Source organism: Biomphalaria glabrata, chromosome 3 (genome assembly GCF_947242115.1).
Source record: "Biomphalaria glabrata chromosome 3, xgBioGlab47.1, whole genome shotgun sequence".
Classification (NCBI taxonomy): Eukaryota; Metazoa; Mollusca; class Gastropoda; family Planorbidae; genus Biomphalaria; species Biomphalaria glabrata.
This window is the reverse complement of record NC_074713.1, coordinates 53,646,460-53,665,156: the sequence shown is the minus strand read 5'-3', so window position 1 is coordinate 53,665,156 and position 18,697 is coordinate 53,646,460. Positions and strand designations below refer to the sequence as shown.

The window sequence follows — 18,697 nt, the reverse complement described above, 5'->3', positions numbered from 1 at the left end:
TTTATATCATCTTCCCTATAGATCACAAGGTCTGAAAAGGGGAACTTGACTTTACTTTTATATCGCACACAACTGCACTAGAAGTGACCATTTAACAAAACAGTCCCGAGTTTCCTTCTATACGCCATTGATTTAGATAGCTAGATCTTATAAAATACAGGTCAGTCAAGAACCAAATATAACTCTTGTTACATCAAAACACGATTCTTTTGTTTCGTCAGATATACTCCAATTTTTCACATTGTATGATGCAACGAATTGGTTGAAAACGTCACCGGTTTGTGCCTGCTTCTCATCTTCAACAATTAATGGTAGCTTCTGAAAAAAATTAAAGTAAATATTTACTGTTTCGTCGCCCACGCCATCACAGGGAGTACAATCTTTTAGTTAACTTGCTTGTCGCTTCATATTTTGTGTGCAAACTTAACAGATCTAAATCTATTATTTAATTATTAGATCGGTATTGGAATCTATGATCCATGTCGTTGTCTGCTGCTGCTGCTAAAGCAAAGAAGATCCCGCCCATGCCAGATAAATTTGTCAGAAATGACAAAGTAATGGGGCTTATCGAGTGTAATTTCTACGAATATCTCAACGAGCTACAGTCGGCCATGGTCATGTTCTACAATCCGTCTTGCCCGGCCTGCCAGAGGAACCGACCTCACTACATCAAGGCCGCCAAGAACATGAGGCGCGACGGGCACGCCTACGCCGCCGTGGACTGCACGCAGGAAGTGGAGCTGTGCAAAAGAGAGGGCGTCACCAGGCTGCCCACCTTCCAGCTGTACACGAAGGGGACCTACGTTAGCCACCGCGACTTCCCTCTGGACTACATCCGCATTGGGGATTTCCTGGAAGCCGGCGCCACGCTGAAGGAAAAGATCATCCAGAAAGATCAGGTGGATCCGCCTTGCCCTGAAAAGAAGAAATAGAAGTTCTAGCCAGTCCGCATTTCTCCAGCAACTGATAAGGTAAGACTGGATGAACATGATCTAGATCTATAGCTTTATTTTTTGTGAGTTATTGTTTTAGCAAAGATTTAGATCTACATTATGTACACACACACATCTTAAACGATCTATATACTCAATAATAAGTTACGATGATGCTGTAACTACGGCACTCGGGCCACATCCAGCCCTTGTCATGGTGTTATCCTGTCCCTCATAACTTCTGCCTATCAGATGCGGACTGACAAAATCGGTTTAGGCTAACACCAAACGACCATATGATGATTATAGCCATCGCTTCGTTCCTGTCCTCCAAATATGTTAACAGTTTGATATGCATTGATAACTGATCTTGTACCTGAGTAGGTTTTGTTCAATAGTTGCTTGTAGTTGAAGTTTGGTAGGTAATCTCAGTGGATACTGGCCCAGTCTTGATTGGTTTGAATTATTTTATTACGGTCCAACTTTGTTCACACTAACGTCAGTTTTACAAGACTGTAAGACTTTACGCAGGCGCGGTGGCTGAGCGGTAAAGCGCTTGGCTTCCGAACCGAGGTCCCGGGCTCGAATCCCGTTAAAGACTGGGATTTTTCATTTTGGGATCTTTGGGCGCCTCTGAGTCCACCCAGCACTATAATGGGTACCTGACATTAGTTGGGGAAAAGTAAAGGCGGTTGGTTGTTGTGCTGGCCGCATGACACCCTCGTTAACAGAGTTCCACAGGAACTTTACTTTCTGTAACTTTCTATAGCACGTTACGACTTTATGTTAATCACTTTTGTAGATTCTATGCATCAGGCATTGAAGTTCATTACAAACACGGTACACAGAGAAAGGCTATTACATTATTACGGACAATGTGTTTGTTTTACATATTCCAGATGTTTCTTCAGACTTGAAGATAAACTAATTCCTGGTCCTAACCTCCCGCAGGACAGGGGAAGGCAGCGGTATGAACCCGGGACCATCGAGATGACAGGTCAGCGCGCATACCGCACGCATACCAGGCAGCCATCATGTTAGACTAGTATAACACTGTAATTTCTGTAAAACAGAGGTTCTCAGACTTTTTTTTAGTTGAGGGACCCCTTTACTAGCCAAACGATGTTAGCGGACTCCCGACACAGCCTGAACTGTCTGCCCAAAATCATATCATAATCAAACTCTACGCCACCGTGTGTTCTTTTAGTTCTGCTAGAACAGAGGTTCTCAACCTTTTAAGCTCGGCGACCCCTTTTTACAACCCCCCACTCTGCCGCGACCACCACCACCCCCCCACACACACACAGCAATAGAAGAGTAGACAATACCGATCCATATTTTCGATGCTCTTAGGCGACCCCTGGCCAAATGGTAAATCGACCCCCAAGGGGGTCGCGATTCACAGGTTGAGAACCCCTGTGCTAAAATATATGAAGCCTTCAGAACTTTTTTTTCATTCACTGTTGTCGCATTATTAATAATTTTTTGACGATTTTCATAGACTTTAATTTTAAATTTAAAGAAATCTACGGGCTCGTCCTTTAGTTCATTACGATTTGTTACAAAATAACGCTTCAGTTATGGAGGTTTCAAACTTTCGTTGGATAACACATTGAAACACATGACACATTGTGGCTGTTTCCTTTGTACGGTAGAGATCTATAATCTAAAGGTTAGATGGGCGTGCGAAAAAACAATTTAACAAACATGAATTAACCGGCACCATTGTCATTATAATATTATGCACCATTGTAATTATAATATTATGCACCATTGTATAACTTAAAATAAATCATAAAATGTGTACGTTTAATAACCAGATGCTGTCGCTGTGTCGTAGAGTTCTAGGGCATTAGGTTGGAAACTTTAAAACGAGGCTTGGACTTTTTTTCTTTGAAGGGCGTGATAAAGCATTTAAAGAACGAAGTTGGTCACTTTGTAAAATGAGTGCATTTGGTATTCATGCGCAAAATATAGTTCTATCATAGGACTGATATTTATCATTGCTTTTTTTTAAATACAAATTTCATCTTTCTTTGGACCCCCTATGGTCGTCTCGCGATCCCCTGGGGGTCCGAGTTCCACAGTTTGAAAACCTTTGCTGTAAAAGATCTTATATAGATGGTAATTTGAGGCAAGTCGTATCGTTCTATAGGCCCATTTAGTAAGAGAATAATATCAAATCTTTTACTGTATAAGGGACCATACTTCAATTCCTACCAGCCCATTTAGGTACCTACCCACGGGGCATTAGACCAAATGTCCATAAAGCCAGTCCGCCCACAGTGCGTAATGAATCTCCAGGGGCTCGGTTCAATTCCATTGGACTCAATTCGTGGGAGGTAATTGCTGCTCTTGACACGCGTGATTCAAATACATTCGGCCGTGGCATTGCCGTACAATCCGGCCCACAAACTGTTTGTGAGCATAATCAGTTACGTTTGTATGCGAGGGGTTTGTTGCACCGCATGTCGACGTGTACGTAGGTTGGTAGGTTGCTCAGTGAAATCTCACTGTGTTACAGGTGAACTAGAAAATACTACACTATAAGTAGTCCCACAATACGTTCATCATATAGAGCAGGGGTTCTCAACCTGTGGGTCGCAACCCCCTTGGTGGTCGATTGACGATCTGCCAGGGGTCGCCTAAGACCATCGAAAATATGGATTGTTATTGTCTATTCTTCTATTGCTGTGTGGGTGGGGGGTCGCGGCAGAGTGGGGGATTGTAAAAAAGGGGTCGCCGAGCATAAAAGGTTGAGAACCGCTGCAGTATAGAGTTCACATTTACGCTAATTCTATAGGACCATAATAAGTATACGCTTCTTGCTATTTGTTCATGGCATTGTATGTAAAAGGGATTCAAACCCACCAGTTCACGGGTCTTTAACGGGTCATGCTAATGTAGGCGAAAGTACTCCTTTTGGACTTGGCGATTGTGTCGAGATGACTCATCTGTTTTTATGACGGACATTTAACGAGTGTGTCTTATGGCCAGCACAACGACCAGCCACCTTTCTTTCCACAATGTCAGGTCAGGCGGGTACCCATTAGAGTAGGACGGGATCAGGCTGGTTCTAAAAAAACCCGAAGATCTATCTAAATCCCTGTCTTCACCAGATTTGAACCCGAGACCTCGAGGTATGGAAGTCAGCCGCTTTACCACGTAACCTCCACTCTCATTTTAACGAGTTTTGCTGTCATTCAAAGCGGTCTGTTGGGCAGTTCATTGAGTACATGATGCCCTCAAGTCCAGCCCACCCCTGCATTCAACTATTAATAGATCTCTTCTTTTTTGTTTTATAGACTAGTTTTTGTTTTCAACATCAAAGATGTAGATTCTTGTCTTGTATTTGTAGGTGCGTCGATACACTTTTAATTACAAGTTTTAATGGATGTGGCTTTTAGTGTAAATCAGTGCTGGCACATCGTCAGGGCATTTCCTGGACATCGTCTGGACATGGTCTGGACATGGTCAGCGTGTTATTGAAAGTTTAATCGATCACTAACTAAAGTTTCGTTCACTTCTCCTACTGCCCCCACCCCCTTTTATTTTTTCAGTCTTTCACGATCAGAGAAAAAAGAAAGGGTGCACAAGAAATTAAACCGGTAAACATCATGGCACGGGCTGGATGTGGCCCGAGTGCCGTGGTTTAGACATCAGTATAGTATATAATTGACTTGCTCTGTGTATGATCTGTGTGTAACTAATGTAGACCTAGATGTTTACAAAGTTAGACACCACAAAGAGACCCTTTCGAGGTCGCCCCACGGGTACCTGCCCACCGGGCACTAGCTCAAATGCCCATATAGCCAGTCCGCCAACAGTGCGGAATGTCAGTAACGAATCCTCAGAGGCTCTGGTGAATTGATTCATTTTCGGTAATGCTTCCCCTGACACGCCTGTTTGAAGTACATTATAAGTTCGACTACACTAACGACTAGCCCTTGTCTTCTTATATAATACAGACGTTACTTCGAAAAAGAAGATGATTACGTCCTACGCGTCATGCATTTAGTCATGCATATTAACCAATGACTTTAATTCTACCAAGTCACTGGTTTTCCTGGCTAGCTCAGGCAACCCATTCCATACTCTAATAGCACTAGGGAAGAAGGAGTATTTGTACACATTTGTCCTAGCATATGGGACGAGGAATGTGCCTTTACTGTTCTTATACAGTTTTACTTGCATTATGGTGTCTGTCTGTCATTCTGGCTCATTCCTGTTCTTTTGTGTATACACACTCTTAGATAAATCTCTGGTAAAGCTAACTGCGGAAGTTTTGCATTAAAAAAACACATTTATCAAAAAATAAATAAAGATGTGCACTGCATGTAACTAGTATTATAATAATAAAGAAAAGGCTATCTCTTTATCACCATTCCCTCATCTCTCTCTCTCTCTCTCTCTCTCTCTCTCTCTCTCTCTCTGGACATATTTGTTTCGCGTTTTTTTAAATCTCTCTCCCCCCCCCCTCTCTCTCTCTCTCTTGGCCTTAAAAGTGCTTACATGGCCAAAGGTCATTCGTCGTCATAGGAGCTGGTTTTGTGTGTGTGTGTATGTTTATATATTGTAACTTTTATACTAGTAATGCTGTAATGGACAATTGTACTAAAAACACATTTCAATTAGTTTGGACCATTTAAGTCATCTCTATAAAAAAAAATGCTGACTTGGCCAAAATAGTGCTGGCGTGGCCAAAATAGTGCTGACATGGCCAAAATAGTGCTGGCGTGGCCAAAATAGTGCTGACATGGCCAAAATAGTGCTGGCGTGGCCAAAATAGTGCTGACATTGCCAAAATAGTGCTGACATGGCCAAAATAGTGCTGACATGACCAAAATAGTGCTGGCGTGGCCAAAATAGTGCTGACATGGCCAAAAATAACTGCTGACATGAAAATAGTACTGACATGAAAATAGTGCTGACATGAAAATAGTACTGACATGACCCTAATTAGTGATGGATTGGGCAAAAATCTGCTGACATGACCCTAAATAGCGCTGAAATGACCAAAATGGTGCTGACATGGCCGAAATAGTGCTGACATGGCACTAATTAGTGGGAAGCGTGGTTGAGAGGCCAAGTGCGCTTGAACTTGGCTACCTAGACGGGGGCTCGAGGTTCGACACCCGACTCGGGCAGAGTTGTGTTTACTGAGCGCCTAAAAGCAGCACGGAAAACCAACCTAGATATCCCCCCCCCCCCACACACACACACACACTGGTCCACAAATGAGATTGGACCAAAAGCGCTCTGAGCATGCTATAAGCATGAAAGTAGCGCTATATAAAAAAGCTATAATAATAATTAGTGCTGACATGACTCTAAATAGTGCTGACATGACTCTAAATAGTGCTGACATGACTCTAAATAGTGCTGAGGTCTAAATAGTTCCCTCTACGGCGTGTTTCTCAAACTGTGGGGTGAGGTGTTATGGGGGGGGGGGGGGGCGAGCGACGTCCTGACTATAAAAAGCGGAGCCGGTCAAGGGGCAAAAAAAAAAAAGGTTGTAAATTCATTGTAGTTCAGTCTTTCTCCATTTCTCTCTGTCCTTTGCCTTGGATAGCGTTTCATCCAATGGCATTCTTTGATGTTGTCTTCCCATTTCTCTTATCTTCCTCCTCTTCTTCTTCTTCCTGGTACTGTTCCCTGAAGGAAGATTTTTGCGAGCATTGGGGACCTTGTGATGTGACCATAGAGTTTTAAAGACTCTCTTAAATATCTTTCTTTTTATTGACCTCAAAACTGATTTAATGGAGACATGTCTGGTAAGTAAGTTGAATTGTGGTCAATCTTGAGATAGATAACTAGGTCATGTCCACTATAACAACATCGCTACAGTAAAAAAAAACCTTTCTACTATAATTACATCGCTAGTTAAAACGACTTTATGCACTATAACAACTGTGCTGTAATCAAAACAACGCTGTCCATTATAACAACATCGCTACAGTCCAAACTACGCCATACCAAGTAGCCTATAACAACATCGCTACAGTCCAAACTACGCCACACCAAGTAGCCTATAACAACATCACTACTGCCCAAACTACGTCATACCAAGTAGCCTATAACAACATCGCTACTGTCCAAACTACGTCATACCAAGTAGCCTATAACAACATCACTACTGCCCAAACTACGTCATACCAAGTAGCCTATAACAACATCGCTACTGTCCAAACTACACCACACCAAGTAGCCTATAACAACATCGCTACTGTCCAAACTACGTCATACCAAGTAGCCTATAACAACATCGCTACTGTCCAAACTACGTCATACCAAGTAGCCTATAACAACATGGCTACTGTCCAAACTACGCCATACCAAGTAGCCTATAACAACATCGCTACTGTCCAAACTACGTCATACCAAGTAGCCTATAACAACATCGCTACAGTCCAAACTACGCCACACCAAGTAGCCTATAACAACATGGCTACTGTCCAAACTACGTCATACCAAGTAGCCTATAACAACATCGCTACTGTCCAAACTACGCCATACCAAGTAGCCTATAACAACATCACTACTGTCCAAACTACACCATACCAAGTAGTCTATAACAACATCGCTACTGTCCAAACTACACCACACCAAGTAGCCTATAACAACATCGCTACTGTCCAAACTACGTCATACCAAGTAGCCTATAACAACATGGCTACTGTCCAAACTACGCCATACCAAGTAGCCTATAACAACATCGCTACTGTCCAAACTACATAATACCAAGTAGCCTATAACAACATGGCTACTGTCTAAACTACGTCACACCAAGTAGCCTATAACAACATCACTACTCTCCAAACTACGTCATACCAAGTAGCCTATAACAACATGGCTACTGTCCAAACTACGTCATACCAAGTAGCCTATAACAACATCGCTACTGTCCAAACTACACCATACCAAGTAGCCTATAACAACATCGCTACTGTCCAAACTACATCATACCAAGTAGCCTATAACAACATGGCTACTGTCCAAACTACGCCATACCAAGTAGCCTATAACAACATCGCTACTGTCCAAACTACACCACACCAAGTAGCCTATAACAACATCGCTACTGTCCAAACTAAACCACACCAAGTAGCCTATAACAACATCGCTACTGTCCAAACTACGTCATACCAAGTAGCCTATAACAACATCGCTACTGTCCAAACTACGTCATACCAAGTAGCCTATAACAACATCGCTACTGTCCAAACTACACCACACCAAGTAGCCTATAACAACATCGCTACTGTCCAAACTACGCCATACCAAGTAGCCTATAACAACATCGCTACTGTCCAAACTACGTCATACCAAGTAGCCTAAAACAACATCGCTACTGTCCAAACTACACCACACCAAGTAGCCTATAACAACATCGCTACTGTCCAAACTACGCCATACCAAGTAGCCTATAACAACATCGCTACTGTCCAAACTACACCACACCAAGTAGCCTATAACAACATCGCTACTGTCCAAACTACGCCATACCAAGTAGCCTATAACAACATCGCTACTGTCCAAACTACGTCATACCAAGTAGCCTATAACAACATCGCTACTGTCCAAACTACGTCATATCAAGTAGCCTATAACAACATCGCTACTGTCCAAACTACGTCATACCAAGTAGCCTATAACAACATCGCTACTGTCCAAACTACGTCATACCAAGTAGCCTATAACAACATGGCTACAGTCCAAACTACGTCATACCAAGTAGCCTATAACAACATCGCTACTGTCCAAACTACGCCACACCAAGTAGCCTATAACAACATCACTACTGCCCAAACTACGTCATACCAAGTAGCCTATAACAACATCGCTACTGTCCAAACTACACCATACCAAGTAGCCTATAACAACATCGCTACTGTCCAAACTACATCATACCAAGTAGCCTATAACAACATGGCTACTGTCCAAACTACGCCATACCAAGTAGCCTATAACAACATCGCTACTGTCCAAACTACACCACAACAAGTAGCCTATAACAACATCGCTACTGTCCAAACTAAACCACACCAAGTAGCCTATAACAACATCGCTACTGTCCAAACTACGTCATACCAAGTAGCCTATAACAACATGGCTACTGTCCAAACTACGTCATACCAAGTAGCCTATAACAACATCGCTACTGTCCAAACTACACCACACCAAGTAGCCTATAACAACATCGCTACTGTCCAAACTACGCCATACCAAGTAGCCTATAACAACATCGCTACTGTCCAAACTACACCACACCAAGTAGCCTATAACAACATCGCTACTGTCCAAACTACGTCATACCAAGTAGCCTATAACAACATCGCTACTGTCCAAACTACGTCATACCAAGTAGCCTATAACAACATCGCTACTGTCCAAACTACGTCATACCAAGTAGCCTATAACAACATGGCTACAGTCCAAACTACACCACACCAAGTAGCCTATAACAACATCGCTACTGTCCAAACTACGTCATACCAAGTAGCCTATAACAACATCGCTACTGTCCAAACTACGTCATACCAAGTAGCCTATAACAACATCGCTACTGTCCAAACTACGTCATACCAAGTAGCCTATAACAACATCGCTACAGTCCAAACTACGTCATACCAAGTAGCCTATAACAACATCGCTACTGTCCAAACTACGCCATACCAAGTAGTCTATAACAACATCGCTACTGTCCAAACTACGTCATACCAAGTAGCCTATAACAACATCGCTACTGTCCAAACTACGTCATACCAAGTAGCCTATAACAACATCGCTACAGTCCAAACTACGTCATACCAAGTAGCCTATAACAACATCGCTACTGTCCAAACTACGCCATACCAAGTAGTCTATAACAACATCGCTACTGTCCAAACTACGCCATACCAAGTAGCCTATAACAACATCGCTACTGTCCAAACTACGTCATACCAAGTAGCCTATAACAACATCGCTACTGTCCAAACTACGCCATACCAAGTAGCCTATAACAACATCGCTACTGTCCAAACTACGTCATACCAAGTAGCCTATAACAACATCGCTACTGTCCAAACTACGCCACACCAAGTAGCCTATAACAACATCGCTACTGTCCAAACTACGCCATACCAAGTAGCCTATAACAACATCGCTACTGTCCAAACTACGCCATACCAAGTAGCCTATAACAACATGGCTACTGTCTAAACTACGTCACACCAATTAGCCTATAACAACATCACTACTGTCCAAACTACACCATACCAAGTAGCCTATAACAACATCGCTACTGTCCAAACTACACCACACCAAATAGCCTATAACAACATCACTACTGTCCAAACTACACCACACCAAGTAGCCTATAACAACATCCCTACTGTCCAAACTATACCACACCAAGTAGCCTATAACAACATCGCTACTGTCCAAACTACGTCATACCAAGTAGCCTATAACAACATGGCTACTGTCCAAACTACGTCATACCAAGTAGCCTATAACAACATCACTACTGTCCAAACTACGCCACACCAAGTAGCCTATAACAACATCGCTACTGTCCAAACTACACCATACCAAGTAGCCTATAACAACATCGCTACTGTCCAAACTACGTCATACCAAGTATAACAACATCCCTACTGTCCAAACTACACCATACCAAGTAGCCTATAACAACATCACTACTGTCCAAACTACGTCATACCAAGTAGCCTATAACAACATGGCTACTGTCCAAACTACGTCATACCAAGTAGCCTATAACAACATCGCTACTGTCCAAACTACACCATACCAAGTAGCCTATAACAACATCGCTACTGTCCAAACTACATCATACCAAGTAGCCTATAACAACATGGCTACTGTCCAAACTACGCCATACCAAGTAGCCTATAACAACATCGCTACTGTCCAAACTACACCACACCAAGTAGCCTATAACAACATCGCTACTGTCCAAACTACGTCATACCAAGTAGCCTATAACAACATCGCTACTGTCCAAACTACGTCATACCAAGTAGCCTATAACAACATCGCTACTGTCCAAACTACGTCATACCAAGTATAACAACATCCCTACTGTCCAAACTACACCATACCAAGTAGCCTATAACAACATGGCTACTGTCCAAACTACGTCATACCAAGTAGCCTATAACAACATCCCTACTGTCCAAACTACACCACACCAAGTAGCCTATAACAACATCGCTACTTTCCAAACTATACCATACCAAGTAGCCTATAACAACATCACTACTGTCCAAACTACGCCATACCAAGTATAACAAACATTGCTACTGTCCAAACTACGCCATACCAAGTAGCCTATAACAACATCGCTACTGTCCAAACTACGCCATACCAAGTAGCCTATAACAACATCGCTACTGTCCAAACTACGTCATACCAAGTATAACAACATCCCTACTGTCCAAACTACACCATACCAAGTAGCCTATAACAACATGGCTACTGTCCAAACTACGTCATACCAAGTAGCCTATAACAACATCCCTACTGTCCAAACTACACCACACCAAGTAGCCTATAACAACATCGCTACTTTCCAAACTATACCATACCAAGTAGCCTATAACAACATCACTACTGTCCAAACTACGCCATACCAAGTATAACAAACATTGCTACTGTCCAAACTACGCCATACCAAGTAGCCTATAACAACATCGCTACTGTCCAAACTACGCCATACCAAGTAGCCTATAACAACATCGCTACTGTCCAAACTACGCCATACCATAACAACATCGCTACTGTCCAAACTACGCTATACCATAACAACATCGCTACTGTCCAAACTACGCCATACCATAACAACATCGCTACTGTCCAAACTACGCCATACCATAACAACATCACTACTGTCCAAACTACGCCATACCATAACAATATCGCTACTGTCCAAACTACGCCATACCATAACAACATCGCTACTGTCCAAACTACGCCATACCATAACAACATCGCTACTGTCCAAACTACGCCTTACCATAACAACATCGCTACTGTCCAAACTACGCCTTACCATAACAACATCGCTACTGTCCAAACTACGCCATACCATAACAACATCGCTACTGTCCAAACTACGCCATACCATAACAACATCGCTACTGTCCAAACTACGCCTTACCATAACAACATCGCTACTGTCCAAACTACGCCATACCATAACAACATCGCTACTGTCCAAACTACGCCATACCATAACAACATCGTTACAGTGAGACCTATACTTTGTCCAGCTGTCATTTAACTCAGTGTATAAACCTAAATCTATGTTACGCTGTTATTTCCATGTAGCCAACTTGGTGCATTGGGTTGACTTCAAAGCGTTCTCATTCTTAATGATTGTGGGACATCGAACAGTCTTTCGTTAATGTCAACACGTAGTGATTGTTCTAGAAATGTTCCAAATAGCTGCCCAAGAAAAAATGTAGCGAATTAACCCAGGACATTTTTTTCTTATAGCCTACCCATAGACAGGGCTGGATTTAAGTATGCGTAGGACCTGGGTAGGATTTTTGTGTAGACCCCTACAATTTTTCGAAAGCTTTAATAAAGATCCACGTATGAATGGCATATCTAAACGCATGCTATATTTTATAAGAAAGAATCATAGTTCTTGTAAATTTATTGTCACTTTCCTTTTTGAGTTTGTGGAGGTTAAGGCCCTTGGTAGACGCACTGTCGTAATATCCGCAGCTATATTTAATTATTCCGAGCATGTGACAAGCGTACACTTCTTAATCACAACATTTTTGTCAGCGGTAAAAATGCGAACTAAATATTAGAAAAAAAGGTTTAAGTTTTTGACCCGTCGAAATTTTGATATATTTGTAAATCTTTTGTGGAGCCGTCTTTCTTGTGGAGTCCCCTGGGCTGTAGCCCCGCCCGGTTATTCTTTAAATTTGGCCCTGCCATAAGTTTCTTTTGTAATCATCCTACAGACACTTTTAAAAACTATATAAATGGTTTGTGTGGTTTTAAGTAAAATCGTTCCGTTTCTTTTCTATTGTCATCATGTACTGTATGCCAGTCTTTTAAGTGCACTCATGGGTAGGCGTGGCCCAGTGTTAGAAACACTGTTCAAGACATTGCGTCGACCAAAGCTGTGCGCACTATTTTGAACGGAAGTAGTTAGTGATTGGAGTTTCTTGGTGACGTTTCACTCTGTGTGCTGACGTCAAATGCGATCTAGGAAGTGCATTGTGTACATGCTATGCCATCTCTCTACTAGATCTAACATCCACCAAAAACAGATAAGTACTTTTTGGTATCAGTTACTTTAAACTACATCAACTCCCTGCATTAAACATCGCAACTGCAGTGGGAGATCCGCATCGCACGTTAAAAACTCTCGACCTCAGAAGCAGCAAAAAAAACTAATCAACATGGCACCGAAACGCAGTACTAAAGACAAATTTATCGGGTCCTCGAAAATCACCGGGCTGCTGTCCAGCAACTTCCGGGAGTTCCTGAGCGAGAAGAACATCGCCCTGGTCATGTTCTATGACCCCAACTGCCCGATGTGTCAGCAGATGAAGCCTCACTTCCTCAAGACCACGTATGTGACCAACAGGGAAGGCCAGTCGTTCGCCGCTGTGGACTGCACCGCTGAGCCAGAGCTGTGCCGCGAGGAGATGATCAACCGATTGCCCTCGTTCAAGCTCTACTCCAAAGGTAGGCCCGTCAATGTCTTCGGTGGCCGCATCGATTACCGCACCCTGAAGAAGTACGTCGAGAACGCGCCCAACGCTTCGCGCATTCCTGTTCGGGGTGAGCTGTTCGAATGAGTTCTGCAAACACTCATGAAAATAAACTGTTATTACCTGGTGATCTTCCGGACTTCTTTTTATCACAATGAACATTTTCCTGATTTGCTAATGAACTTTAGAACATTTTATGAACATCTTACAGCTTTGTCTCAGCATTGTGTGAACATCTTACAGCTTTGTCTCAGCATTGTGTGAACATCCTTCAGCTTTGTCTCAGCATTGCGTGAACATCCTCAAGCTTTGTCTCAGCGTTGTGTGAACATCCTCAAGCTTTGTCTCAGCGTTGTGTGAACACCCTCCAGGTTTGCATGTAACATCCTGTGAACATTCTCTGTAGCTTTGCCTGCAAATGACTAATATTAACTCTGAATACTTTGGTGACGTGTGCATGACTCGGAGACGTGTGCAGCAGAAGAACAATGTTATTTACCAACAAAATAAATCAATTTGTAGCCTTTTTTTGTGTGTGTGGTATTTTAAAAGTATTTTAGTGACGGTTGGTCGTCGTCATTGTCGTTCTGTCATTCCACTGTTATTCATAAGCCGAAATTCTCTTAAATCTAGGATTAATTCAATTCGATGTAAATCCATCTAGATCTAGTTATTATATAAATCACTTAAAACATAAAAAAAACGCACGCTCATCTATAAACGAAATCTGAAAAAAAGCACAAATAAATGTGTTAAAATTCAGTTGCTAGTCCTCACTGACTTATATCAACAGTCATAATTAGCAGACGAAGTCGAGATTCACATTACTGCGTCCTAGGCAACATAAAATGTTTTTGGTCAATTTCAAAACTGTCAAAAAACCCAGAGAAATGATGGTCAAGGGGCCCTTTCATAATGTTACGTTTTGTTACCAGCACATGTTTAGTACAATTTCGTTTCATATGTAGGAGAGTTGGTTATAGAATCTATAAGCAGTTCAAAATACATAGCCGTATACAAACACTGACACAAAGCTAAATACAAACACTGACACAAAGCTATATACAAACACTGACACAAAGCTATATACAAACACTGACACAAAGCTAAATACAAACACTGACAAAACTATATACAAACACTGACACAAAGCCATACAAACACTGACACAAAGCCATACAAACACTGACACAAAGCCATATACAAACACTGACACAAAGCCATATATAAACAATGATACAAAGCCATATACTAACACTTACAAAGTCATTTATAAACACACAGCCATATACAAACACTAACACAGTCATTTATAAACACACAGCCATATACAAACACTAACACAAAGCCGTGTACAAACACTATTATTTAAGACGTAGGACGTACTCCTTTTTTTGAAGTAACGTCTGAGATATACAAGATAAGATTACAAAATAGCTGCATACAACAAAAAAAAAAGCTACAAGTGATGTCTAGAGATTTAATCATTTGCATAGGGATTAAACTTAAATCTATTTGTATTTAATCAGTTTTCTTCTTCTTCCTCGTTCTCATTGTTATGTTGGAGTGTTCAGATGACTAGACCATTACATGAGATGAACTGCGCAGTGGTTTCTAAATCAGGGAGCTCTCCATATAGTTTTCTTTCTATTGTAGTGTTTTGGGGCCAGTGTCTTGTTCGGGTCTTTTGGTAAAGAGAGCAGTTTTGAAGGATATGGTCAGCATTCTCTGGTGAGACTCCACGTGAGACTCCACTCCAAATTTCACTGGTTCCAATTGAGAGCTTCCGGTACATATGTTGTCTCATTCTGTTGTGTCTCTTCCTGTATTTAATCAGTTGAGTCCATCTTGTTGAAACCGAAGTCAAGACAAGTGTGACTTGTATTAGTATCAAGAGCAGTACTAAAGACATTATAAGTTCATTATCTATATAAAAAAAAATGAACATAAATCGTCGCTCACGCAGTACAAGATATTAATTCCTCTAGCAGTCAATGTTTTTATTGAGGCTGCTGCCTCATTTGTTCTACCTGTGTCAGAAAAACGGGAGTCACGCGCTCCCTAAGCAGAGCTAACTCAACTCCACCAATCATTGTAAATGGCTTAATACCTCCTCACTTACCTGGACAGCGCAGTGTCCATCGATGCGTCTCTGTCTAGAGAGATAAAACTACAGCCAACAGCGCTTAAGGTGGCCTCCGAATAAGAGTACGGTGGAATAGGTCTCTCGGCCAACCAACAAAACATCTGTCTTTAAAGCAGTGGTTATCACCACACGTTTGTTTTGTTCGGAGACTATATGAGGCACGCAAGAATCGTCTAACAATTCCATCAAAGGTGCCTTCGCCCCATAATGGGCATACACTGGTAACACTAATTAGTGTAACTCTTCACTTTTGACCTATATTCAATCGATAGGGGAAATTATCCATGAGAGATTAGGGGTACGTCATGGCCTAAAATGTGCCGATGTGCCATATATCCTAAAATATCCAACCTCGTTCTGCAGTCCGCTGTGGGCACTGTTGGAGCACTACTTACCTTTCGAAAGTTGCGCTGGGTCAGACATCTATCCAGTATGATGTATGACCGCATGAGAAATGCGGTCCTTTAGGGTGAGTTTAAAGTAGAGCTACCAGGCGTTAGGCAAAAGGAGGACATGTCTTTCGTCTTGCAGGCACTGGCCTACATTGTTAAATGTTACATTGTAGTAGACTGTAGAGGCACATTATTCAGAAATCCTTTATAGCTTGTCAGGTCAACACTCTTATACATTGAAGAAAACTATTTTTTTAATCGCCTTCGCGAACACATACTCGTATATCGTACAATCATTGTAGGCCTATATTCTTGTCTGTAGCCCACTAAAGCTGTTTTGGCGATGGTCGTTTTGACGCTAGAGGTTCAAACGAAAATGTAAAATACACCCCCAAAAAGATATATTACGATAGACACTTTTTTTTAAAACTTAACGAATCTGTATTTTACGTCTCGAGAGACGATCTTTTCCCTTTGCAACTTCTTGTGTGACTAAAAAAGGCCACTCCTTGATACACAGCTGCGGTCGCAGGTTGGGCATATGTAATCACAAGGCGCCGTTGCGTTTTCACCCTTCTTTCTGCTTCTGTTGTGTATGACATCTGCAATCCGAGACCCTTCTTTTATGCTCTTATCTCCATGTGGATCTATCCAGTGCCATTTTTCCCCAGCTGCTAGTGTCGAATAAGCTTAAATATTTAAAACAACATTCTCACGTCCCACTCCTCCCCCTAAAAAAAATTATAAATGTTTTAAGTATATGTAGACTGTAATCCGCCATAATTGAGATTTGACTAAGATGTAACATTCTTCCACCCTGAAGGCACACCCGAAACAGTCTAGTAAGTAGAAACAAAATCTAGGCCAGTGATATCTCTGGATGTTATCAGAACGAGACTAGGCAGGTCTATAAATAGTCTAGTAAGGAACTTTAGCAGTTCAGAGAAGTCGCAAACATCTCCAGATCAACTTTTTGACTCGGGGGTGCTCTAAAACTTCACCACTCTCTCGTGAACTAAACACAAATAAAAACTTCACATATTTCACCAGAGAAAACTGCTTCCCTTTCGCCTTCAGGTATCCCTCAGTCTGTTGGGGGCAACACCAACTGAATTGTGAGTGAACATTTTTTTAAATACCTCAGATGTGTAACTTTTAGCGCTTGACTTATGTGCCCAAAAAAATCCAAAATAAATATGAGACAATCTGTCGACCGTCTTTCGCTATTCCTTTCTTTTTTTTTTTTTAACCAAATTATTAAATTTGTACTACCTTTACTATTTTAACTGTGAATAGACCTTGTTTTTAATGATTTAACTGTATTGAATTTAGCCCTTGTTATATAAAGGGAGAGTGACCCTTAAAGGATTACGGGCACGACATGGCCTAACTTGTGCCGATGTGCCTAAACTCAAACTCAACTCTGTCTTCTGCCTTGAAAAGAATCTCTTCTAATGAAAATAAAAGCAGTAAATGGTAACTTCCTATTAGATCTAGATCTAGACTTCGCACTACCAGTTCAGGTCTTACAGAACTGAATGCGCAATTATTCATAATTTGGTGTAGACATGGTGCGTTCATAAATTAGAGTTTTGATAATGATAGACGGCATGAGTTAATAAAGTAAGATGTTAATTATAGTCACTAATTTGATTGGCACAATCGTATGCCATTTTGTTAATCCCGAAGGAAAGGGACATAGACCTAAGTTGATATAATAGACCTAATTAGACATAAAAATACATTCTTCAATGGTGCTGAACGGTGCAGAGTGTATGACGTCACTATAGCGACCAACGCCATCTATGAGACCGGCGAAACATCATGGCAGACTGTTTTCTTCATTGAATCTACTGTCTAGTTCTGAGCACAACGAAAGCGTCTCGATTGAATATTTGTCACCGCTCTAGAGGAGCTGATTTCAACCCCCCACCAAAAGTGATAAGTATTAGATTCTAGCTTTGTTTCACTAACATGGCGCCTTCTCAAACCTTGGCTCGGAAGGTGAAGCCGGACGCTTTCGCCCAGTCCCCTGCTGTCATGGGCCTGCAGGACACCACCTTCTCAGACTATCTCAGCGAGCAGAACATAGCGCTGGTCATGTTCTATAACCCCTCTTGTCCCGAGTGTCAGCGCTGCAAGCCCCACTTCGTCAAGGCGGCCAACACCGCCAAGAAGGAAGCGGGTCACATCTTCGCAGCTGTGAACTGCGCGGAGTTCCCTCACGTCTGCAAGATGGAGAACGTTTTCAACAGGCACCTCCCGGCTTTCCTCCTGTATGCTCGCGGCAAGAAGCTGAGCGAGGTGGTCAATTACATGGACTATAAAGAATTGCGAAAACTTGTCGAAGAGTGCCCATTTTTCCCGCCAAATAAACCGGTTAGTAAATAAACTATCTTTACGCCTGCTAATGGTATTACGTCACAAATAGATAGATCTAGAACTACCTTTTAAAATTAGATCTAAACAATAAGCCTTCGTCATAAT

General features: G+C 41.8%; 1 protein-coding gene across 2 annotated transcripts in view; it reads left to right on the top strand.

Moving 5' to 3' along the window:
- Positions 1–239: 239 nt before the first annotated feature.
- Positions 240–18,697, top strand: part of LOC106055466 (protein disulfide-isomerase A5-like) — a 22,110-nt gene continuing 3,652 nt past the window's right edge. The window contains exon 1 of one of the 2 annotated variants that reach the window (XM_013211732.2): positions 240–971. In XM_013211732.2, the coding sequence (XP_013067186.2) occupies positions 480–932 (453 nt within the window). In that variant the 5' untranslated portion in view covers positions 240–479 and the 3' untranslated portion in view covers positions 933–971. Of the gene's footprint in view, positions 972–17,969; positions 18,590–18,697 lie in introns of those variants that run through there. The other variant, XM_013211733.2, reaches the window with a different exon arrangement.